The sequence below is a fragment of the Sciurus vulgaris genome, assembly GCF_902686455.1.
Source record: "Sciurus vulgaris genome assembly, chromosome: 3".
Taxonomy (NCBI): domain Eukaryota; kingdom Metazoa; phylum Chordata; class Mammalia; order Rodentia; family Sciuridae; genus Sciurus; species Sciurus vulgaris.
Window position 1 is genome coordinate 91,324,221 of NC_136463.1, and position 26,030 is coordinate 91,350,250.

At 35.6% G+C, this 26,030-nt stretch overlaps 1 protein-coding gene across 1 annotated transcript in view; it reads right to left on the bottom strand.

Annotated features, from left to right (window-relative positions):
* Positions 1-16,982: 16,982 nt before the first annotated feature.
* The window catches only part of DARS1 (aspartyl-tRNA synthetase 1), a 67,582-nt gene continuing 58,534 nt past the window's right edge, over positions 16,983-26,030 (bottom strand). The window contains exons 12-16 of the mRNA XM_079135672.1: positions 24,321-24,363; positions 23,444-23,524; positions 21,908-22,019; positions 21,675-21,746; positions 16,983-17,669 (exon numbers count right to left, since the gene is read on the bottom strand). Of these exons, the coding sequence (XP_078991798.1) occupies positions 17,578-17,669; positions 21,675-21,746; positions 21,908-22,019; positions 23,444-23,524; positions 24,321-24,363 (400 nt within the window). The 3' untranslated portion in view covers positions 16,983-17,577. The remainder of the gene's footprint in view (positions 17,670-21,674; positions 21,747-21,907; positions 22,020-23,443; positions 23,525-24,320; positions 24,364-26,030) is intronic.

Below are 26,030 nucleotides of genomic sequence, written 5' to 3' on the forward strand. Positions count from 1 at the left end.
GTTTCAATTTCATTGATTTCAGCTCTCATTTTTTAAAAATATTTTTAAGATGTTGATAGACCTTTATTTTATTCATTTACTTATATGTGGTGCTGAGAATCGAACCCAGGGCCTTATACATGCTAGGCAAGCGCTCTACCACTGAGCCACACCCCCAGCCCTCAGCTCTGATTTTAATTATTTCCTATCTTCTACTACTTTGGTGTAGTTCTGTTCTTCATTTTCTAGGACTTTGAGGTGTAAGTTTAGGTCATTTACTTGATTTTTTATTCTTTTCTTGAATGCTTTCATAGTGTCCCAGAGATTTTGATATGTTGTATCGTCATTCTCATTTACCTCTAAGAATTTTATCTCCTCCTTGATGTTTTCTGTTATCCATTCTTCATTCAATAGCATATTATTTAGTCTCCAGGTGTTGGAGTAATTTCTGTTTTTTGTCATTGATTTCTAATTTCATTCCATTATTATATGATAAAACTCAAGGCAATATCTCTATTTTTTTGCATTTACTAATGGCTGCTTTGTGGCATAACATATGGTCTATTTTCGAGAAGGTTCCACGTGCTGCTGAGAAGTGAATTCACTCATTGATGGATGGAATATTCTATATATGTCCATTAAGTCTAAGTTCTTGAGTGTGCTACTGAGTTCTATGGTTTCTTTGTTTAGTTTTTGTTTGGAAGATCTATCCAGTGGTGATAGCAGTGTGTTAAAGTTACCCAGAATTATTGTGTTGTGGTCTACTGGATTCCTGGCATTGAGAAGAATTTGATGTACATGGATGCACCATTGATTGGGGCATAAATATTTATGATTCTTATGTCGTCCTGATTTATGTTTCCCTTAAGCATTATGAAGTGTCCTTCTTTATCCCTTCTGACTTTAGCTTGAAGTCTACTTTATCTGAAATAAGGATGGAAACCACCACTTTTTTACTGAGTCCATGTGCATGGTAGGTTTTTTCCCATCCTTTCACCTTTAGTCTGTGGACGTCCTTATCTATGAGATGAGTCTCTTGAAGGCAGCATGTTGTTGGGTCTTTCTTTTTAATCCAATCTGCCAGTCTATGTCTTTTGATTGATGAGTATAGGCCATTAATGTTCAGGATTATTATTGAGATATGATTTGTATTCTCAGTCATTTGGGCTTATTTTTGGTTTGTAACTTGACTTGATTTCTCCTTTGTTTTTCCTTTAAGGTAGCTCCTCCCTTTGCTGACCTACATTGTTGTTTTTCATTTCCTCCTCTTGGAATGTTTTATTGAGAACATTCTGTAGCGCAGGCTTTCTACTTGTAAATTCTTTTAACTTTTTTTTATCATGGAAAGCTTTTATTTCACTTCAATCTGAAGGTTAGTTTTGCTGGCTATAGGATTCTTGGTTGGCAACCATGTTCTTTCAGGGCTTGAAATATGTTCCAGGCCCTTATAGCTTTTAGAGTCTGGGCTGAGAAATCTGCTGATATCTGTATTGGTTTCCCCCTACATGTAATCTGATGCTTTTCTCTTGCAGCTTTCAAAATTCTATCTTTATTTTGTATGTTAGGCATTTTCATTATAGTGTGCCTTGGTGTGGATCTGTTGTGATTTTGTGCATTTGGTGTTCTGTAAGCCTCTCGTATTTGATTTTTCATTTCATTCTTCAGGTTTGGGAAATTTTCTGATATTATTTAATTGAATAGGTTGTTCATTCCTTTGGTTTGTATCTCTGTGCCTTCCTCAATCCCAGTAATTCTTAAATTTGGTCTTTTCATGATGTCCCATAGTTCTTGGAGGTTCTGTTCATAATTTCTTACCATCTTCTCTGGGCAACTTTATTTTCAAGATTAAATATTTTGTCTTCATTGTCTGAGGTTCTGTCTTCCAAGTGGTCTAGTCTGTTGGTGATGCTTTCCATTGAGTTTTTTATTTGGTTTATTGTTTCCTTCATTTCAAGGATTTCCGTTTTTTTTTTTTTTGTTTGTTTGTTTTTTTTTTTGAGAATCTATTTCTGTGTTGAAATGATCTTTTGCTTCCTGCAATTGCTCTTTCAACTGCTTATTGGTGTGATCATTCGTTGCCTGCCTTTCCTTTCTTAGCTCATTCTTTATGTATAATCTGAACTCCTTTTCTGACATTTCTTCTACCATACTGTCACTGGATTCTATTAATATAGAATCTAGGTTTGTTTGGATCATTTTCTTCCCTTGTTTTTTCATGTTGTTCATGTATCTTCCCCTCTAGCAGTGCAGATCTGGGGTATTGCAGTTTCCCCCCATAGGCTTTTAGTGACCCTATAAGTTTCTGAAACCTTTTCTTTAAGGGGAAGATCAATATTAGCAGTGCCAAGTTCAGACAATATGCAACCCTAAAGCAAATAGCCCCTATGAGGATGTTTACAATATTGTCATAATAAACAGAATGAGCTCAATTACTACCTTCAGTATAAGAAACAGATTTGCAATAAGGTCTGCAGTTTCTAATGGGAGGACAAAGAGGATGGGGAGGGGTGTAGGATGTAGCAGTTAATGGGATAAGAAAAGAACAATAGAAGTTCTTGATCATAGAAAAAGTGAGAATGTAATCAAAAGAAGTTGGTTGCTAGCATGCGAAAAGGGAGAAAGACTCTGAGGGAACAGGTAAACAAAAGAAAAAGAGAGTGAGAAAAGTAAAGAAATAAAAAAAAAATTTTCAATAAGGAGAAAAAAACCACTACACTATAACAGTCATATAGTATTCAAACCTCCCAGTCTTCAGTAGTAGAGGTACCTGACAATGAGCTTCCAGTCTCCAGCAGGTGTCTCAGGATGAGATTTGCCCCACCTAAAGATGGGAGATATGGCTTCCAGGATTATCCAAGATGGCTGCTCTGGCTTCCAAATTGGCAAATGGAGAGCTGCAGCACAGGGTGTTGGCCTGGTCAGCTGGAGGTCCTGGAGGCAGGGTGTGGTAATCTGGTTGTGGGATTCTGGAGGCAGGGTGCAGTCAGTTGGTCTGGGTTCCTGGTGGTAGGGTGCACTCAGTCTGGGGGTCCTGGTGGTGGGGAGCAGTCAGTCGGTCTGAGGGCCCCGGAGGCAGGGAGTGGTCGGTCGGGATGAGGGGCCTTGGAGACAGGGCTCAGTCATTCCGGCCAGGGGTCTTAAAGGTCCTGGCTGTTGTCTCAAAATGGCGGCAGCCTCGTGTAACCAAACCTGCAGGTACTACGACAGTGAAGTTCCAGGCAACAGCAGGAAGCTGGCGCTCCACTGGCGGTCTGCAACAGGCGCTGGCTGCTGTCGGACAATCAGCAGGGGAACCTCGAGCGGTGGGTGATGGGTAGGTGAAAGGCAGGCGATGGACAGGCAAGAGGCAGGCAAATGACAGATGGTGTGCACCATCTGTCATTGAGCAATCTGCACTCAAAAAGTAGTCGATATGCTTGCAGACTGCAGGTGACTGCAGTAGACAAATGGGGTAAACAGCAGGGGATCGAAAGTAGCAAAAACTGCCACCCCAAGAAACATATCCTCTGCTTGAAACCTGAGTTATGCAGCAACAATAAACGCAGCCTCTCTCTAGTCCGCCATCTTGGATTCTCCTGGGCTCTGGACTTTCATCCTTTCCTAATAACAATGAGTCCTGGGTGGAGAATCCAAAAAAGGGACCTAGGCTCTGGACTTACATTCCAGTAACAATGGGTTTTGAACTCTTGCAAACTGTTTTACTGATTTAGACTTTGAACCTGCCCCACTAGTTTCCTGATGGCCCAACTTGAATATTCCAGGTCTCTAAAGATTAAGTCACATTAAATATTCTGCTATGATTAACTCTCATTAAAATCTATAAAAAAATAACATGTATCCCATTTGTTTACAATAAAAAAAAAACTATAAAAAACAGACCCCTCTTGTAACCAGTTGCCATTTTCTCTCCTAAATATGTGCCATTCCAACACTGCTTAATAAAAATAGTTTGCTGATCTGTTTGAGGTTTGCTCCTGGTTGGTTATTTTAGCTTATATGGAAGGAGACACATGATCCCTCATCAGACACCTGTGAGAAATAAACTTCTTTCTTTTCTTTCAGTACTGGATAGAACCACATGCTAGGAGACCACTCTACTACTAAGTCAAATTTTTGTTCTTTATTAATTACTCAGTCTACAGTATTATTTTATGGCAGCACAAATGGACTATGAACATCCATCTTATAGCCCCAAAATACAAAATACTTGAGAAAATCAATTTAAAGGAGGAATAACTTATTTTGGCTCATGGATTCAGAGATTTCAGTCCACTACCTCCACTATTTTAGGCCTATGGTGAGGTGTATATGGTAGAGCACAGCTGTTTACCTCATGACAGTTGGGAAGCAAAGAGAGACAGAGCGTGCTTTTCTAACAAAACTCATTTTCCTCCAAAACCCATTAAGTAATGAATTCACAGCTGGGCGTGGAGGCACACACCTGTAATTCCAGTGGCTCGAGAGGCTGAGGCAGGAGGATCAACAGTTAAAAGCTAGCTTCACCAACTTAGTGAGGCCCTTAGCAACTTTGTGAGACCCTGTCTCTAAATAATATACAAAAATGGACTGGGGATATGGCTCAGTGGTCAAGTGCCTCTGGCTACAATCCCTGGTGCCAAAATAACCCAAACAAACAAAAAACCAACAAAACAAAACAAAACCCAAAAGCAAAAGGTAATGAATCCATATATGGATTAAGATGGATTAATCTATTGATGAGGTCAGGATCCTTATGACTCAACCACCTCCCAAAGGCCCCACTAAGTACACTGCTGCACTGGGGACCAATACTTCAACAAATGAACTCTTGGGGGACATTTAAGATCTAAACCACAACAACCTAGGTAACTACCCCAAAGAAATGAAAATATAAAAAAGAAAATATGTCTACACAAAGACTTAGAAGTGAGTAGTCATAGCAACAGTATTCATTATAGATTAAAAACTAGAAGCTTACTTACATATCCATCAACTGGTGAACAAATAATGGCATATTCAGTTCATGGAATACTATTCATTAATTTAAAAACCCTACACTTAACACATGTAACAACAAATTCAATATTGGACAGTCAGAGTGTCTTAGAGACTCAGAAATCTGGGTACATTAAACAAAGAAGAAAGTACATCAGAGTCAAGCCACTTATGGAAGCAGTAGCTGTTGTGGTGCAGAATCACCACAGAGGGAGGAGAACACAGAGAGAAACACTGATTTGGTACAGAAAAACCTGAGATCAAAAAACAGGCCTGAACTTTGCTGATCCAGAGGTTACACTGTACTGGTGCTTGAAAAGTGCTATTTGTTTGCCAACTGGCAGTGGAGAGCTGAGGAGGGTGTCATCTTGAATTGGACAAACTGTAGCTACTGCTACAGGAACTGGGAGATCATAGTAAATGCTGACACATTGTCCTGGCAAATGCATTCTGTGTGGAAGAATGGGAGTGAAACAGGCACAGAGAAGATTGTGGAGTGTTGATCTAATCTTGCCGGAGCAGATACCACCCAACTAAGCCCTGCAGGTAGGAACTCTACTCCCATAACTCTGAAGAAGCCACCCCATCCTGGGAGTGCACCCACCTGGTGAGAGGAAACAAAACTCCAACCATCGTGTATTCCAGTCCATCCTACCTCACACTGGTGAGAAGGGAAGCAGAGAATTATTTCAACCAGCTTCAGACTTAGGCCACTCCAATAAGGAGACAAAAAAAAATCTACAGTATAACTGTCATATAGTAATGAAACCTCCCAGAGTTCAGTAGCCTGATGCATGAGAAGTACCTGACAGTGAGCTTCAAGTCTCTAGCAGACGTCTCAGGATGGGTTTTGCCCCACCTAAAGATCGGAGCTGTGGCTATCAGGATTATCCAAGATGGCCACTCTGGCTTCGAAATGGCAAATGGGGAGCTACAGCTCAGGGTGTGGCCGTGGTCAGCAGGAGGTCCTGGAGGTGGGATGAGGTTGGTCAGGCAGGGGTCCTGGAGGTCGGGTGTGTTTGGTGTGGTTGCCGGATCCTGGAGGCCAGTTGCAATCAGTCGGTCTGGGGTCCCGGTGATAGGGCGTAGTCAGTTGGTCTGGGGGTCCTGGTGGCAGGGAGCAGTCAGTCAATGTGAGGGCCCCAGAGGCAGGGAGTGATCGGTTGGGTTGAGGGATCCTGGAGATGGGGCTCAGTCATTCTGGCCAGGGGTCCTACAGGGCCTGGCTATTGTCTCAAAATGGCGGCACCACGTGTAATCAAACCTGCAGGTACTGCAACAGTGAACTTCCAGGCAACAGCAGGCAGCTGGTGCTCCACTGGCGGTCGGTGATCATTTTGCTGACTGCTGTCAGATGATCTGGAGGTGAACCTCATGCGTTGGGTGATGGATAAGTGTAAGGTAAGCGATGGACAGGAGAGAGGCAGGCAAATGGCGGATGACAGGTGCCTGACAGTGAGCAATCAAGAAACAGATATCCTCTGCTTGAAACCATAGTTACGGAGCAACAAGGAACGCAGCCTCCTTCTAGTCCGCTATCTTGGATCTCCAGCTTTCTTTTTTTAATTCTCTGTTTTAGTCAGCTTTTTTGCTGCTGTGACTAAAGGACCCAACCAGAACAATTGTAGAGGAGGAAAGGCTTATTTAAGGGCTCACGATTTTAGAGGTCTTAGTCCATAAAAGGCAGACTCCATTCCTCAGGGATCAAGGTGAGGCAGAACATCATGGCAGAACAGTGTGGCAGAGGGAAGCAGCTCACATGATGACCAGGAAGCAGAGAGAGAGCTAGGCCACCCCAAATGGCAGCTCAGAGAGCAACACGAAAAGAGGAAGGAGTTAACAAACCATAGCCTTTGCTCTCAGTACATAACTCAAGAAGAAATGGAAAGATAGTTGGGCATAGACAGTGGTCATTTATCCACGTCAACTATTTTTGCCACCTCAGTGGAAACAATTCCATCATTTTTCATTAAGTATTTTTTTCTTTTGTTCTGTCTTTGTGTGTGTGTGTGTGTGTGTGTGTGTGTGTGAATTCTTGATGTGCTGACTAGTTTAGGGACATGTGCACATATACATATTTGTTTCTTTTTTTTCATTCGTAGCAGTTTTTAAATGTAGTTATTTTTTCTTGCCTTGTTTTTTGAGGGTTCAGATTTTTTGGTTTATATATTCTGGTTTTGTTATTGTTTTCATTTTCATTTGTTTGTTTCTCTTTCTCTCTGAAGGATATGACAACCACCAGGACAGGGAAATGACACCACCCCCCCAAAAAATTGCTTGACCCAGAGGAAGAGAGAGGAGGAAGGCAATCATTAATCCTCTCCCAGTAAATCCTTCCTCAGTAACAATGGGCCCGGAGAGGAAACAGCAAACTTTCATCCCTTCCTGGGTTCATCCCCAGCATCTCCACCAAAAGCAAACATTCATCCCTTCCCAACCACAGTGGGTCCTTAAGGGAGGAGGTGGATACCAAAAAGCTGGGCCCTGGTCTTTTTTATCCTTATTCATTTCCAGTGAGTTCTGAAAAGAGAAAAGCAAATAGTGAAGCTCTGGGTAACAATGGGTCCCAGAGGAAGATAAGCAGTGAACACCAAGTTCTGAGCTTTTCCAGTGACAATGAGTTTCAGACTATTTACAACTTTTTCCTCACTGCCTAAACTGACACATTGTGCCTCAGTCTCCAATGATAATTCACCCTCACTGTAAACTATAAAACTCAGAGCCCCTCTGTAACTGGCTGCCATTTTTTCTACCCCCAGAATGAGCCCCTTCATTCCCTGGTTGATTAACTCCACTGCAGAATAAAGGAAAGCTTGCTGATCTGTTTGAAGTCAGCTTCCATCCTGTTTGTTTTCATAATGGTGCCAAAACTGTGTTGGTTATTTTTGCTTCCTCTCTCTTCTAACACCATATTGTTTTTTCTTTTTCTTCACTTTGTTCCTCTTATTTTTCTTTTCTTTCCTTATACTCATCACCTGCTACATCTTTTCTGTATTCTCTCTTCACTTTTTGAAACTATAAAGTCTTTTCTACTTTCTTTTCTCTTAATTGTATTTTTTAACCATCTTTTAGAATTGGTTTATATAACTCTTGCCCCTAACATTAATCCTGATGAAATTATTACTGCTGTGGATGACATAGATGACACCTGCTGTTTGCTTTAAAGCCAGATCTAATTCATGGTTGGTTGGTTGGTTATCCATCTATCTATCTATTTATTTATTTAGTAGTGCTGGGGATTGAATCAGGGCCTTGTGCCTGCAAGGCAAGCACTCTACCAACTGAGCTACACCCCCAGCCCTGTGGTTATTATTAGTATTTTTTTCACTGTTGATAATTGCTGACTCTACCATTCTTGGATTTTGTGGTAATTAATGTTGTAGAAGTCACAGTAGGAACTGGAGATTGTTAGAATCAGTTGTTGTTACTGTTTGTTTTGTTCCATTCTATGAGATGCTGGGAACCTACAGGGTAGAGACTCTGCTGTTGAACTAAACTCAACCAAAATACAGTGAGCCTTACCACACACAAATAAATGACACTTGATCTTGAGCTATAAATTAATATAAAGAATAGAAGAGTCAAAAACTCAAACTAAGGGTCAGGTCTCAAGTAGAAACAGATAGGGGTGGGTCCCCTGGTCCCAACTATGGACATCTACTCCTACAGCAAAAACAGAGAATTAACTCAAAGGCTGTGGATACCATACCTATGAGGGAGGGGTCTCAAGCTGAGGGGTCTCAAGCTAGATCACTCTAGAACACTTTGGTAAGTGAAGACTCTGCCCTAAAAAGGCTCACACATAAGAGCAAAGAAAAATACCTCCAAACATGCATAAAGCCCAACACAGAAATACAAGAAAAATATGAAAAAACAAACAAACAAAAAACGAGGTAACATGGTATCTCCTAAAGTTCATAATACATCAGCAACTAACCCAAAGATATGAAGTGAATGAAATATCAGATAAAGAATTCAAAAGAATCATTATAAAAATGATCAATGAATTGCAAGAGAACACATAAAAAATAACCAATGAATCAAGGAAGTCAGTATAAGATATGCTTGAGAAATTCAAATAAGGAGCTAGAGATATTGAAAAAGAATCAAACAAATCTTGGAAATAAAAAACACAACAAATCAAATAATATGTTCAGTTGAAAGTCTTATAAGAGAAAACCATGTTGAAGACAGAATCTCAGAGTTGGAAGATAAAGTGACCAGCCTTGACCATTCAGACAGCATTAAAGAAAAGAAAATAAATAACCATGATCAGAATAAACTAGAACTCTGGGACACTAAGAGACTAATTAGAATTGAGGAGAATTATGAGATCCAGGCAATGGGAACTGATAACCTTTACTGGAAAATATTAATAGAAAGATTTCCAAGTCTTGAGAATAAGATGAACATCCAGATAGATACTAGAGGCATTCAGAACCTCAAATAGGTAAGATCAAAAAGAACCTCTCCATGACACTTATAATTAAAATACCTAATATAGAGAACAAGGAGAGAATTTTAAAAGCCTCAATAGAAAAACCTCAGGTTACATTTAGAGGCAAGCCTATCAGAATCACTTCTATTTCTCAGCACTATCTCTAAAAGCCCGGAAGGGCTTGGAATGATGTGGTCCGAGTCCTGAAAGAAAATAACTGTCAACCAAGACTCTATATTCAGAAAAGTTATCATTCAAAGTCGAAGGAGAAATAAAACATAAGCAGAAACTAAAAGAATTCATGACAACTAAACTAGCACTGCAGATCTTAACGAACAACTCCACACAGAAGAAAACCCCAGAGGCTCACAAATAAATCTCATTTGAAGAGTAGCTAAGCAAATTAAACATTAGAGATAAATCAAAATGGCAGGAATTAATAAACATCTCTCTGTAATAACAACAAATGTAAATGGTCTCAACTCTCCAATTAAAAAGACACATGCCAGCAAAATGGATTGTATGTTGTTTACAAGAGATGTATCCTATAGGCAAAGACAGTTACAAACTGAAAGTAAAAGGATGGAAATTCATATACCATGAAAATGGAGCCTCCAAACAATCAGGAGTATCTACTCTCATATCTAATAAAGCAGATTTGAAACCAGAATTATTCAGAAGAGACAAAGAAGGTCACTTCATGCTGGTAAAGTGAATAATCCAACAAGAAGATAAAATAATAAATATTTATGCTCCAAATGTGGGTGCAACTTATTACATAAAAGAGACACTGCTCAAATGGAAACCTCAGATAGACCTGAGTGCAATAATTCTGGGTGATTTCAACATACCTCTCTCACCATTAGATAGGTCATCCAAAATAAACTCAGCTAAGACTCTTTGGATCCCAAAATTTTATAAATCAAATGGACTTAATAGATACCTATATAACATTTCATCCAACAGCCAGATACACTTTCTTCTCAGCAGTTCATAGAACCTTCTCCAAAATAGACCACATTTCAGGCTACAAGCAAATACAAAAAACTGTAAGCAAATATGAAATTCTTATACGAAAATTTGTGATAAAATTCCTTGCATCTTATCAGATCATAATGGTATGAAATTGGAAATAAACATGAAAAAGCTTTATAGAAACTAAATAAACACAAGGAGATTGAACAGTATATTTTTGAATGATGAATGGGTGATAGAAAAAATCAAGGTCTGAGATATCCAATGAGAATAGTGATGCAATGTATCAGAACAAGGCAGTTCTAAGAGGAAAGTTTATAGCTATGAATACCTATATAAGATGATCAGATGTAATGTTGTATTATGTTAACTAATATTCAGATAGATTCAGGAAATAATATGTGAGATCTTTGTAAAATGATAAATATCAAGAAAGAAGCAAATATCAGCATCAGAAATAAAGTACTTTACTTAAGATTTGTCAAGAACTCAGCCTCCCATGAGGTAAGACTCTGCCTCTCATCTTACTCCGTGTTAGGAGGGGGAAAAAAAAATCAGCAAGATCCCAAATAACCTAATGATGTATCTCAAAGTCCTTGAAAAAAAGAACAAATCAATTCCAAAACCAGTAGAATAAAGGAAATAACTAAAAGTAGAGCTGAAATCAATGAAATTGAGAATTTTAAAAAAAAAATACAAAGGATCAAGGAAACAAAAAGCTGGCTTTTTGAAAAGAGAGAAAACCTAAGTTAATAACATTAGAAGTGAAAAAGCAGAAACCACCGAAGACATCACAGAAATTCAGTGGATCATTAGGTACTAGTTTGAAAATTTTTACTCCAACAAATTGGCAAACCTAGAAGAAATGCATATATTTCTAGACAAATACAATCTGCCAAAACTGGATTATAAGGATAGAGAAAACCCGAGGAAACCAATAAATAGCAATGAGGAAGAAGTAGTAATAAAAAGTCTTCCAACAAAGAAAAGTCCAGGACCAGATGAATTTTCCTCTGAATTCTACCAAACCTGTAAAGAATGAATGCCATTATTTCATGAAATGGAAAGGGATGGAACACTTCCCAATTAATTCTTTGAAACCAGTATCACACATATACCAAAACCAGATAAGGACTCATCAAGGAAAGAAAAATACAGACCAATATCCCTGATGAATTTAGATGTAAAAATACTTAATAAAATATTAGCAAATCATGTTCAACAACATATTAAGAAGATTGCACACAAAATTCAAGTTGGTTTTATTCCAGAGATACAAGGATGGTTTAATGTATGTAAATCAATAATTGTAACTCATCACATGAATAGAATTAAGGATAAAAATTACTTAGTTATCTTAATAGATGCAGAGAAGGTCTTTGACAAAATTCAGCATCCATTCATGATAAAAACACTGAAGAAACTAGGGACAGAAGGAACCTACCTCAACATCATCAAGGCTATCTATGAAAACCCAAAGGAAACCTCATTGTACATGGACAAAAACTGAAAGCATTTCCTTTAAAATCGTGGACAAGACAAGAATGTCTACTCTCACCACTCCTGTTTAATAGAGGGCTATAAATTCTAGCCAGAGAAACTAGGCAAGAGAAAGAAATAAAAGGGATAAAAATAGGAATAGGAAAGGAAGAAGTCAGATTATCATGGCAGATATGATCCTATAGAAGATCCAAAGAACTCCACTAAAAGATTGCTAGAGCTAATAAACAAATTTGGCAAAGTAGCAAGTTACAAAAATCAATAGCTTTCTTATAAACTAAAAACAAATCTGCTGAGAAAGAAATCAGGAAAACAATTCCATTCACAACCAAACCAAACCAAACCAAACAAATAAATAAAACCTAGGGATAAATCTAACCAAGGGGATGATGAACCTCTCTAGTGAAAACCACAGAGCATTGAAGAAAGAAATTAAAGACCTGAGAAAATAGAAAGAATTTCTATTCTTTAATATTGTTAGAATGACCACACTACCAAATAATTCTTTACAGAAAAAAAGTTCTAAAATTAAACTGAAATAATAAAAACCCCAGAATAGCCAAAGCAATTGTAAGACAAAAAAGTCACAACATCTGACTTCAAGTTACACTATAGCTATAGTTAACAAAAACTACATGCTAGTGGTATAAAAACAGATATATACAAAACCCCAAAGGTACAGAAGATAAAGGCAAACCCATATTTATAATCATCTAATCCTTGATAAAATTTTATCTTGGATAAAAGATTCAAAAACATACATTGGAGATAAGACAGCATTATTAACAAATGATGCTGGGAAAACTGGTTATCCATATGTGGAAGAATGAGAATAGACCATTCTCTCTCACCCTGCAGAAAATCAACTCAAAATGGATCTAAGACCTAGGAATTAGATCAGAAATTATGCAACTCTTGGGAGAAAACATACTGTGAACACTACAACATATAGGCACAGGCAACAACTTTCTCAGTAGGACCTCTAATACTCAGGAAATAATGCCCAGAGTTAATAAAAGGGATGGCATCAAACTAAAAAGCTTCTTGCACAGCAAAGCAAACAATTAGGAATATGAAGAGAGGACCTATAGAAGAAAATCTTTGCTAGCTACTCTTCTGATGAAGATTAATATCTAGAATATATAAGGATCCCCAAAAACTTTATACCAAAAAATTAAATAACCCAATTAATAAATGGGCAAATGAATGAAACATACTTCTCAATAGAAGACATACAAATGGTCAACAAATATGTGAAAAAATGTTCAACATAATTAGCAATTAGAGAAATACAAATCAAAACTACACTGAGATTTCATCTCACACCAGTCAGAATGGCTATCATTAAGAATACAAATAATCATAAATGCTAGTGGGATTGTAAATTAGTACCACCACTATGTAAATTATTATGGCGGTTCCTCAAAAGGCTAGGCATGGAACTACCACATGACCCAGTTAGGCCACTCCTTAGTATTTACCCTGAAGAATTAAGTCATCATATTACAATGGTAAATGCATACCCTTTTATAGCTGCACAATTCACAACAGTCAAACTATGAAATCTGATTAGGTGTACATCAATCAATGAATGGTTAAATAAATTGTGGTACATATACACTTTTTTTTTTTTTGGGGGGGGGTGCTGGGGATCAAACCCAGGGCCTTGTGCTTACAAAGCAAGCACTGAGCTATCTCCCCAGCCCCCCATATACACTATTTTAGAAAAATAAATTATGTCATTTGCAGGAAAAAGGATGGAACTAGAAACCATTATGTTTAGTAAAATAAATCAAACTTAGAAGGTTAAGGGTTCTTAACATTTTCTATCAGAAAGATGGGGACAGATCTCATGAGAATCAAAGGAAGATCAGTAAAGGGACCAACAGGCAGGAAGTGGGGAGGGATGGGGAAAGTGCTGGGGAGTGATATTGGCCAAATTACATTGTTACTATAGTATGCATGTATGAAAATGAAACATAAAAACAAATCCCATCAGTACGTACAAGTATAATGTACAGTTAAAAACTGTGTTAAGAAAAAAAATGAGTGAATATTTCTCTATGTACCAGAATATTGCTAAAATTTTCTCCCAGTCCTGGAGATCAAACCCAGGTTTCCTGCATGCTAGGGAAATGATGTGTATCCCCAGCCCTACAATTAAAAAAAAAAAAAAAAAAAAAAAAAAAAAAGTATATTGAATTTAGTGGTATATTTAACAAAATAATATGTAGTACCAGGTATGGTGGCACACACTGGTAATCCCAGTTACTCTGAAAACTGAGGCAAGAGGATTCCAAGTTTGAAGCCAGACCATGCAACTTAGTAATACCCTGTATCAAAATAAAACAAATGTTCTCCACAAAAACAAGAAAAAAACAAAAAACAAAACAAAAACAGGTTGAGGATACAGCTCAGTGGTAAAGAGCTCCTGGTTTCAATCCCCAGTGCAGCCAAAATACATAGTGATAAATCAGTAGTTACTCCAGAAAAAACATATTAGGAATTTTTATTACTGCGGTCTTCTATATTCAAAACTAAAAGAGAAATTACAGTTAAATACACAAAAGCACTTGATGAATTCAATATTCATACAAATCCTTAACAAATAGAATCTTCATTAATCTAGTAAAATACATGTATAAGTAAAAATCTACAGGCCTGGGGTTGTAGCTCAGTGATAAGAGTGCTTGTCTGGCATGCATGAAATCCAAGGTATAATTCCCAGTACCACCAAAAACCAAAACCAAAACCAACAAAACTCCCTATTATGGTTTAGATATTAGGTATCCCCCAAAGCTCCTGTGTGAGGTAATGGAAGAAAGTTTAGAGATGATATGACTGGGCAATAAGAGGTTTAACCTAATCAGTGTGTTAACTTCATGACAGGAATTAACTTGGTAATAATCATAGGCTGGTAGGGATAAGTATCTGGGGGCATGCCTTTGGGGTATATATTTTGCCCTCGAATAACTCTCTCTCTTCGTCCTGGTGTGATGTTCCCAGCTACATTCCTCCACCACACTCTTCTGACATGATATTCAGCCTCACTTCAAGCCCCAAGGAATGGTATGGGCTGTCTAGGAACCAATACTTCTGAAACCACAAGCTCCAAAATAAACACTTCTTCCTCTAAAATTGTTCTTGCCAGGTCTTTTGGTCACAGTGGCAAAAAAGCTGATAAGTCCCCTCCCCAATTCCACCTCCCCAGCCAAAGAAGGACTATACTAGTTATCCTTTATGGCATAATAATACTTACAGGGTTATTCACAAGGGTTAAGAATAATGAAGTCTGCCTTCCTGAGATCAAAACCCAGCTCTACCATTTCATAGCTGTGGAATTTTCAACAAGTTCAAGTTCATAATTCATGCTATGTCCCTCATTTGGTTAATTATTTAAATATGCCTCACTTGGATGCTTGACTTTAGCATTAACAGTACTGAATTATTATTTTTTTAATTTGCTGGGATTACTAGTATGTGCCACTATACCCAGCAACACAAATTCTTTTATGATTTTGAAAATAAAATGCTGATGAAATCCCTACAGGAGTCAATAACAAACAATAAACAAATAAACAGCAAAAATGAACAATTCTAAGGGATATCAAGTATCAATATGTTTTACTACAATTAATAAAAGGAAAGAGAACCAAAAAAATGAAGAGGTATATATACCACATTTATCTACTTGGAGACTAAAAAGAGGAAAATTTTAAGACTTCATAAATTATTGCTAAATTCAAGGTAATTAAAATAAAAATCCCAGAATGAACATATAAAGTAAACCTGCAAAACAATACTAGATACTTAAAGAAACACATTTAGTTAAAGTCTAAAACCTTGGTAAAGAATAAAGTCACTGAATTCTTATGGTGGTTACTTATATGATAGGAGGTACATAAGCCTTAAATGTACACATAATTTCTTTTCCTTTTAAAAAGCTGAAAATATTCGAGGCAAATAAGATGGTATTAAGATTTGATAAAGCTGGGTGGTAAGTACAGGGTATTTCATCATGGTATAATCTCATTGGCAAGTTTGAAATACTTCATAATAAAAATAAATACAATGATAGTTATCATTTTAAGACTTTACAAACCATTTTATTTTGAAAGAAGCTGTAATTATATGAAATTGAGAACATAAGCTTTAGGGCTATAATTATTATATTATCCTAGGGTCTGAAAAATATAAAATATAAAAAAAAGTGGGTAGCAGTCCATTTTATTTTTGGTGTGGATTTATTTATGAAACATTGCTGGGTGCCTACTACTTACTCAAGACACTTTGGTATGATATAAAAGATATAAAAACTGAGTTTTGGGGCTGGAGATATAGCTCAGTTGGTAGAGTGCTTGCCTTGCATGTGCAAGGCCCTGGGTTCAATCCCCAGCACCCCCCTAAGAAAACACGGAGTTTCTATTTTCGAAGAGTTCATTAGTTAGATTGTGAAAAAGAATGTTCCTTTTAATATCTGAAAATAATGGGCAGTTGTTTATGGTCCAGTGACAACTTCCCAACTTTTTAGTCTTCCTTTTTATTTGTGTTACTTTTTTCTTTATTAAAAAAAATAGCTGCATTACATTGTTTTGTTTTTGTTCATGGTAAAATTAACATTGATAATATATAATAATCTAGAGGAAAAGTGTTACTAAAAGTAACTTTTATGCAGAGATTTCTTTTTGGTGGGGAAGATGGAAATGCATTTTATAAAGTGGCATTTTCTAAGTGCTAGTACCTGTTAAGATCAAAATGGGAAATTCTTTTTTTTCTTATAGTACTGGGGGATCAAGTACTGGGGCCTTACGCACATTTGGTAAAAGCTCTGCGCTGAGCTACAGACTAGCCCTGAAATTGGATATATTCTGAAATATTATATATTCTATAATATTTTTATTCATGTAAAATGAACTCTATTAACCAACCCAAGCTGTTTGAACTTATAGCTTGATAAAGATACATGCTGAAAAGTTGTTTTTCCAATTTCTAGTACTGCAAATAAAAAATCAGTTCTCATTAATTTTTAAGCATTTATATAAAATGGTTGTGTATTTTTTTCTTTCCCCAAATTAAAAAAGCCAAGAACCAGTTATAAAATCAGACTGCCACAAAGTTACACAAAGACAAACTTTAATTAGCTTTAAAATTTATTGAACATTCAGGCTTAGAATTTAACAATTTAATACAGTAATATTTTTATTATTTTCTTGCTAGTACTTTTGCCTGCTTTACATGATTTTTGGGTATTACTTTTAAGATTCTGATACTTTCTAATTTTTCATGAGATGCCAATTAGATACTTGTTAAAATCTTGGGTATTTCTTCAGTTGTTCTCATCTTAATGTCCAAAGTTAAAAAAGTAAGTTTGAATATTGAAAATTCAAGATATTAATACTGTAGCCACCATAATATAGAACAGAAAAAAATGTTCACAATCTTAACTGTTTAAAACTCTAGTTAACATTTAATATAATAATGGAATATGATTTTTAATAAATTGCATGAACTTTTTAAAATGTTCAAGCATTTCCTACTAAAGAATGTTGAAAGTTATAAAAATTTTGTCTTCTAAATTAACCTATACTAAATTAATTAAAAAACAACTGTGGCACTTTAGATAAGACAATTATTCTATTGCATATTTTAAGTACCTAAGGTACAACCTGATTGATAATAACTTCCTGGAAAGAATAAGGATCATGGTGGGTTTAAGGAGTGAGCCGTTTGGGGTCACGAGGGAACATCGAGGTCTGACGCACATTATGCAATCCCAAAAACAGCATAGTCACTCGTTCCAATCCTGAGGAAAACAAAATGACCGTTAATTTCTTTCCTGAAAAACCTCTCAGGGTCTTTCTTACTACAAATATAATATCATTGTTCAACTCTATGCTTTTCCTTGTTGGGAAGGAAAATAATTTGTTATTTGACTTTATTCAAAATTGAATATTTTGGGTATTGATTTAGAAACAGAAATGCTGCCAGGGGTTATGGTCTCATGGAAACAAAAGGGAGACCAGTAGAGTAGAGGAAAGAGACCAGGGGGAACAATATGGACCAAATTATATTGCTGTATCATTGGGCATGTATGAATATATAATATGACTTCCACTATTACATTAAATTATAATGCATCAATAAAAAACCATGGGAAAGAAAAAAATAAAAAAGCTGCTATATGTGTGAAAGACTAAAAGAGATATCCTTAAATGGCATGCAGTTTGAAAGGTGAACTACAAGTCTATATGTAAGTGAACAAAATCTATGATTTAATAATATAAAAAATGAAAACAAGCCATTTGATAAGCCAATGTTTCAACTGATACCAGATTCTGATTCTGCAGTTCAGGCAATGAGTATAAGAATCCTAAATTTGTTCAAGGAAGTATATCAATAAAGTACTAAAACATTTATTGTGATTTTATAGTTATTTAACATGGTGGTCTCTAGCATAGAAAGTACTAGAGTACATAATCATACAAGGTGTTCTGAGTGTAGAAATGATATTAATTTTGATATGTGACCTAATTTTAAAAATTTGATACTGAGGAATGAATTCAGGTATGCTTTATATCCTGAGTCGTTTGTTATTTATTTTGAGAGAGGGTCTTGTTAGGTTGTCCAGTTGTAATTACAGGTGTTTGCCACCATGGTCATCAGACATGTGGCTTAAATATTACTGACAAAAGTTAAGACCAAACTACGAAGCACAGAAAAACTAGCACATAAAACTTCTTGTATTTGGTTCATCTATTTCACTAAATTTATAGAAGACTAACACAGCACAGACAGAAGGCAAAGGTCAAAAATTATTTTTATATGGCAATGACTTTTCAAAGATTTATCATAAATATTATTAATATATCTGGGTGTGATGGCACATGTGTGTAATCTCAGCAACTTGGGAAGCTGATGCAGGAGAATCACAAGTTTCAGGTTAACAGGAAGATCCTGTCTTAAAATAAAAAATAAAAAGGTCTGGGGATTAGCTCAGTGGTAGAGTACCTCTGGGTTCAATTCCCAGGACCACATACAAAAAATTACAAATATAAATGAGAGAATTAATATTTCCAGTCTTCTTCTTTACCAACATCCACCTGCAGATGGAACAACACATCCCTTCTTCTTCTCAAATGTTAATTATAAAAAAAACCAAACAAACAGGTATTTTTTTGGTGGCGGGGAAGTAACTGGGGATTGAAATCAGGGGTGCTCTACCACTGAGCCGTATCCCCAGCCCTTATTATTTTTGGAGACAGAGTCTCACTAAGGTGGTTAGTGTCCCATTAAAGTAGCTGAAGGTAGTCTTGAACTTGTGATCCTCCTGTCTCAGCTTCCCAAGTCTCTGGGATTATAGGTGTGTGCGCCACCATGCCTGGCTAAAACACAAGTGGTATTTTGATAATCATCAAGCATCCTTTTACATAATTTAGGTTAAAATTTACACTGCCCATCATTGCAGAAGTTTGAAAAAATTTATTCGAAACACACATTACTGAATGAGAGAAAGTAGCCCTAATTTTCCCATTAGTATTTAAACTATACATTCAATGTAGCATTTTTTTATAATAAGGAAAGGCTGGTAACTAAGTTACAAGTTTGTCAACAAAGCTGGCTAACAAGATTATGGTATAACCTTTCAATACATTCTATATAGTAATTTAAAAAGAATACAAAGCTCTTAATTGATAAGAAACAGTTACAAAATATTATGTAAAACATGCAAGGTATTGAATGGTGTATACAGTATGTTATAATTTGTGGAAAAATAATTATTTAAAAATGTGGGGCTGGATTGTGGCTCAGAGGTGGTACGCTCACCTAGTGTGCATGGGGCCCTGGGTTTGATCCTTAGCACCACATAAAAATAAAGGTATTGTGTCCACCATCTACAACTAAAAAATGTATTTCAAAAATAAGAAATAAAAATGTGTTTCTTTGCATATCTTTGCAAAGTTCAGCTGAAAATTAGAAACAATGGTTCCTATAGGGAGGTGAATGTACACTATTTTGTACCTGTTTTCCTTCAATTCTTTTTATTGTGTTAAAATGCATATAAAATTTACCATCTTAATAATTTTTAGGCATACAGTTCAGTGTATTAACCTTTATTCCATCACCCCAGATGTAAAACATAAAAATTTAAATGTAGTGTATAATATGTAACCTAATTACACAATATAATTATGTAACAATTATATAATTATGGTATAATTATAATACTTTTTAATATAATAATACATACAAGCTCTAGCTTATGATTTTGAAATATCTGAACTTATCTGTGTCAACTTCATTCAAATATTCACAGAACTGAAAACCTGGGATTTAATGGATTAAATACATTCGTAATGTTGTACAACCACCACCATCTCTATAACATTTTTTTGGTAGTACTGGGGATGGAATTCAGGTGTGTTTTACCACTGAGCAATATATCCTTAGCCCTTTTAGTCTAAGTCAAGCAAGTTGTGGAGATTAGTCTTGAACTTTTGATTTTCCTGCCTCAGCTTCCCAAGTTGCTGGGATTAAAGGTGAGTGCCACTTCTCTACAATTTATATCTCTTTAAAAAATAATTCTTATCACCTTTATTAGTGCTAATTATTTTAAAATTTTTTTTCTAGATTTACTGAGGATAAATGACACATTGGTGTACAATGTGTTATTTTAACATATGCATACATTGGGAAATCATTAAAGCTAAAAAAAAAAGAAAAACCTATCACACACACACACACACAGTGAGCATCCCTACTCTGAAAATTCAAATTTTCCAAAATCTGAGACTTTCTGAGAATCATGCAGCACTCAAAAAGTTTCTGATTTCAGATTTGGGATTTTTAGATTAGGGATGCTGATGCTTAAAGTGGTAGGTCTATGCAAATATGCCAAAATCAAAAAATCTCCCAAATCTGAAACACTTCTAGTTTCTAACATTTCAGAGAAGGTACACTCAACCTGTACCATATTTTCCTCATCCATTCATCTACTGATGGACAACTGGGTTGCTTTCATGTTTTAGTTAAAATGACTAATGTTGCTATAAACAAGGATGCACAAATATTTGAGACTCCATATTCCATTCTTTTGGGCATATGCCAAGTATAACTGCTGAATCATATGGTTGATTCTATTTTTCATTTTTTGAGGAACCACCATACTGTTTTCCATAGCGACTATACTAGTTTACACTCCTACCAAAAGTACACAACGGTTCTAATTTTTCTACATTCTTGCCACTTATTTTTCTGTTTTTGTTTTTAAATAGTAGTCACCCCAATGTGTATGAAGTGCTATCTCATTACAGTCTTAAGTTGTATTTCCCTAATGATTAGTGACTGTTTTTTTTTCATGTGCTTCATGGCCATTTACAACTTCTTTGGAGAAAGTCTATCGAAGTCCCTTCTTATTTTTAAACTGAGTTTTAATAGTTTTATATATCTTCAGGACAGTCATCTCTTATCAGATAAATCTGCAAATATTTGTACCCATTATGTGAATTGCACCTTTTTACTCTACCAATAATGGTCTCTCCACACCCCCTGCCTTCCCCTTTCCTTTTTTTTATAGTGCTGAAGATTGAAAGCAAGGTCTCTTAGGTCTCTTGCATGCTAGGCAAGCTCTCTAAAACTGAGCTACACCCCCAGTCCTACAATATTTTAGAATATATAAGTAAGCTGCTCATTTTGCACTTTGGGAATCAAATTTTCACTCAGTTATAACTCACTTTAAAATATTCTTATGGTTCAAATTTGTATTACACTTACTACGTATAGACTTATTTGTAAACAATAACAGTATTACCGATGCCTCCACCAGCATGAGGAGGGGCTCCAAAACGGAAGGAATCAATGTAAGCTTTGATTTTCTCCAAATCTATAAAAAAATAAATAAAATTTATCATCTTATTTAGCTTGAAAAATTAAAAGACAATAGTGTTCAAGGAAGAGTAAAAAGACTTTGAAAAGTCTTTAAAATGTTTATAAGACACTGTTTTCAGAATAAACACTCTGATAAATATATTTTAAGTTGTTTACCAATTCCATGATGTAAGGCTCTCTCTGTTAGCAGCTGAGGATCATGGATTCTTTGAGCTCCAGACAATATTTCTTCTCCTCTCATGAACATATCATAAGAGTTGGACTGTTTCTGTGTGAAAAGCAAACAAAATCCACCACTCTTCAAATATTATCACCCTTTTTCCATTATTAAGTATGTAGAAAAAAATCTACATTGCATGAAAAATCTATCCTTTCCTATAAGTAATGATGCAACTTTCTTCGATGAATATAATTTACTTGTTTAAAGTAGAGCTACTGAAGGCTAAGTGATTTCTTTCTTACTTGTCTCAGACTTCTGTCCTCTCCTTCTATATCCCCCCAAAACAGATCAGAATTCTACATCTAAAGTTAAAAAGCAGTACAGATTTTGGACTTGGGTTGTAGCTCAATGGTAGAGCACTTGCCTAGCATATGTGAGGCACTGGGTTTGATTCTCAACACCACATATAAATAAATAAATAAATAAAATAAAGGTCCATGGACAACTAAAAAAAATACATATTTTTTAAAAATGCAGATTTTTATTTCACTTTATTACCTGAAATGCTTTAAAGTGTAATATAATTGTAGGTCAAATTACCAACAGTTGCTTAGCCTTTTATAATTAAAAAAGTTCTTTTAATCTAAGTAAACTGAAATCAATCTATCACTGTTTGACCTGTTCCCCATCAGGTATTTGGTATATATGTTTTTTAAAAAGTCCTCTAGGTCATTCTGATACATACTAAAGTCTGAGAACAACCGCAAAGAAAAAGCAGTAAAAAGATGCAAGACATTATTTAATTAACTCTTAAAACAACCTGAATTTCGAGGTCAAGGTCGATGATGATGATGATCTATTAAAATAAATCTAGTAATACCATTTATCATTTATATAATCTTTCTTCCTTATAAATCTTTAAAAATTTGGCTCAGAAAAATAATTTTTAATATAGGTTTTCAGGACTAATTTATCAGGATATTCAAATTTTCACAATATAATTTTCACATATAATGTGTCAAATACTCATATATTACAAACATTACATATTACAGACATGAGTAAAAATATGTATAATGATGTGTCTACTGAAACTGAATTTTTTTTTTTTTTTTTTTTGCGGTGCTGGGGATTGAACCCAGGGCCTTATGCTTGCTCTACCAACTGAGCTATAACCCCAGCCTGAAAATTATTAATGAAGATCATTATTGCCATTACACATTTTTTTCTTTTTCGGTTTTCTTTTTTCTTTTTTTTTTGCACCAGGATTAAACTCAGGAGCACTTCACCACTAGTCACATCTTCAGTCCTTTTCTGTATTTTATTTAGAGACAGGGTCTCACTGAGTTGCTTAGGGTCCCAATAAGTTGCTGAGGCTGGCTTTGAACTTGCAATCCTCTTGCCTTAGCCACCAAAGCTGAGGGGATTAAGAGCATGCACCACTGTGCCCAGTTCCCACTATACGATTTGATGTGATGGTAATCATTTTTTTCCCTTCCCCCAAACAGGCTATTTAAAATCAAATTACTTACAGGATTTCTTGGGTCAGGCATGGTATAGAAAGGTCTTACAGCCAATGGATATTTATCAAGAATATAAAAATCTGTATCATACTACAAAAAGAATAAAGGCAAATAAAATAATTTTTACAAGAAGTTTTTTGTTAAATGAACATTTTTTAACGTAAAGTTTTGTTCTTTGAAATTACTATATTTACACTATATATAATGAATATCCTGCTTTTTTCAAGTAACGTTTACATCCTATAGCATTTTGTCATGATGTTACAAATAACTGTAGTACCTAATCTGTGGGAGCTATTTACCAGTCAATATATGAGCCATGGTTCAAATTTGAACCATTGCCTTTTAAAGGTATAAATTCGATACTGTGTGGTTTCAGAAATATCCGAGTTCTCTAGTCAGTTTAACCATGTGAAGTGCTACCATCAAGAGGCGCTCAAGGACTTTTTCATTTCATTACATCATTGTTGACCATAGTAAATATAGCTTTTATCCTGTTTGGTGCTTTTAGTTTTAGAAAATGAGAGAGTAAAGTAGCAGAAAGAAAGCTTATTTATCTTCAAGTCTCATGAGTTAGTAGGGATACTCAGGGAAGAATTTTTAAAAATAATCGCAAATAATTCTGAGATCTTTGAGGTCACTTTCACAGACACCTCAGTATAACATAGTACAAATATCAAATACTGAGTTAATAAAACTGTTCTGGCAGAGCCTAGCTAACTATTTTTCATTTTTCAAAGAATTAAGAAAAAAGTATCATTCTCCTTTTATTTATTCTGGAAATTTATCACTATGGGAAGAGTTCTACAACCTTCTGTGACAATTCTCTTGTACAAGGATATATTCAGATATAGAAAAAAGTACAGCATGTATAAGAGAGTCTTACCTTTTCCTTTACCAAACGACCCAGTAGTTTTTCATTTGGTGTACTGAAAAAGAAAGATGAAGTCAGGTGTTTGAAAATTAAAAACAGCAACTTAAAAAGAGTTTTAAATTAGCCAGGCATAGTGATGCATGTCTGTAATCCCAGCAGCTCAGGAGGCTGACTGAGGCAGGAGGATCTCAAGTTCAAAGCCAGCCTCAGCAACTTAGGCCCCAAGCAACTCAACAAGATACTGTCTCAAAATAAAACAGGCTGGGGATGTAGCTCAGTTGTTTAGCACCCTCTGGTTCAATCCCCAGTACCCCATCCCCCAATTAAAAAAAAAAAAAATTAATATGCCACTCCTTTCTATAACTCCTTAAAGGATAAAAAATATGGCCAAACAGAGTTGTTTATCCTGCTATTTTTTTAAAGGGGAAGTTCTACGGAAAATCACTTATGAACGTGACTTAGATTTAGTAGTTGCTGCTCCAATAATTAGGACCAAAGAGAATTGAGAAATTCATCAATTGAGAAACAGCATGGATGAAATGATTTTCTACAGTTACATATAATAAAACTTTACTAAACCAACATGAGCTAGTCTTGCCCTTAAAAGGTGCCCTCTGCCTTTTCCCCCTTGGTGCTGGGGTATTGAACCCAGGACCTTACACATGCTAGGCAAGTGGTTGACCATTTTGCTACATCCCCAGCTCTGTGTCTCCAATTTTTGGTATTCTTTATCAAAGGTTTGTAAAATAAAATAAAAACCAATATTTACAAGTATTTAAAATGTAATAGTGTCTACACAGATACATTAAATTTCTGAAGAGGCAGTTTCTTTAGTCTTTAAAGGCAGTTTCCAAAATTCTTAAGAAAATATTGCCAACTTAGAATAATTATAATATTTATATGATTTCCCTTTAAATGTCATCGAGCAGGTAGGGGATGCTCAAAAACATATACATATACACACATATAAAATACATATAATAATCATATAAACATGCATAATATATGAATATATTATCTATAATTAAATATATATATTTCTTGTAAAGGAACAAAAATAATGGGTTTTAAGTATAATATATATATTTTTATAAAAACTTTAAAAAATAATAAAACAATAATTTTCTTTTCCTACCACGTGTGATAAGTTAGAGTAATTTTTAATCTTTACTAAACTACATAATTTGTTTCTAAATTCCAAGTTGTATGATCTGGATTTAGATTACTTAATATTATGCATCAAATAAAGAATAGCCCTCCCCACCTCCCAGTACTAGGTATTGATTCAGGGGTCCTCTACCACTGAGCTACATCTTTGCCTGTTTTATTTTTGATTTTGAGACAGAGGTTTGCTAAATAGCCCAGGCTGGCCTCAAACTTGCAAACCTCCTGCCTCAACCTCTTGAGCAGCTGGGATTACAGGTATGCACCACCAACCCCAAATAAGAGTAATAATTGGTATAACTTTGGGAGATGTTAACATTTTTATGCCCCAATTTTGTATGAGGGTGGATTTAGACTACTTTCTACCCTAATACCACTGATTTGGAAAGAAAAGTAACATACTAGGTGGTAAGATCTAAGGCAAAACACCTTAAGCTCTTGAAAGGGATATAAATATGAGGGGGGAAAAGATATTTATGAACAAAATTATAGAAGCTTAGGTAAACTATATTAAACATAACATTTTTATTTCAGATCATATATTCATAAAATAGCACC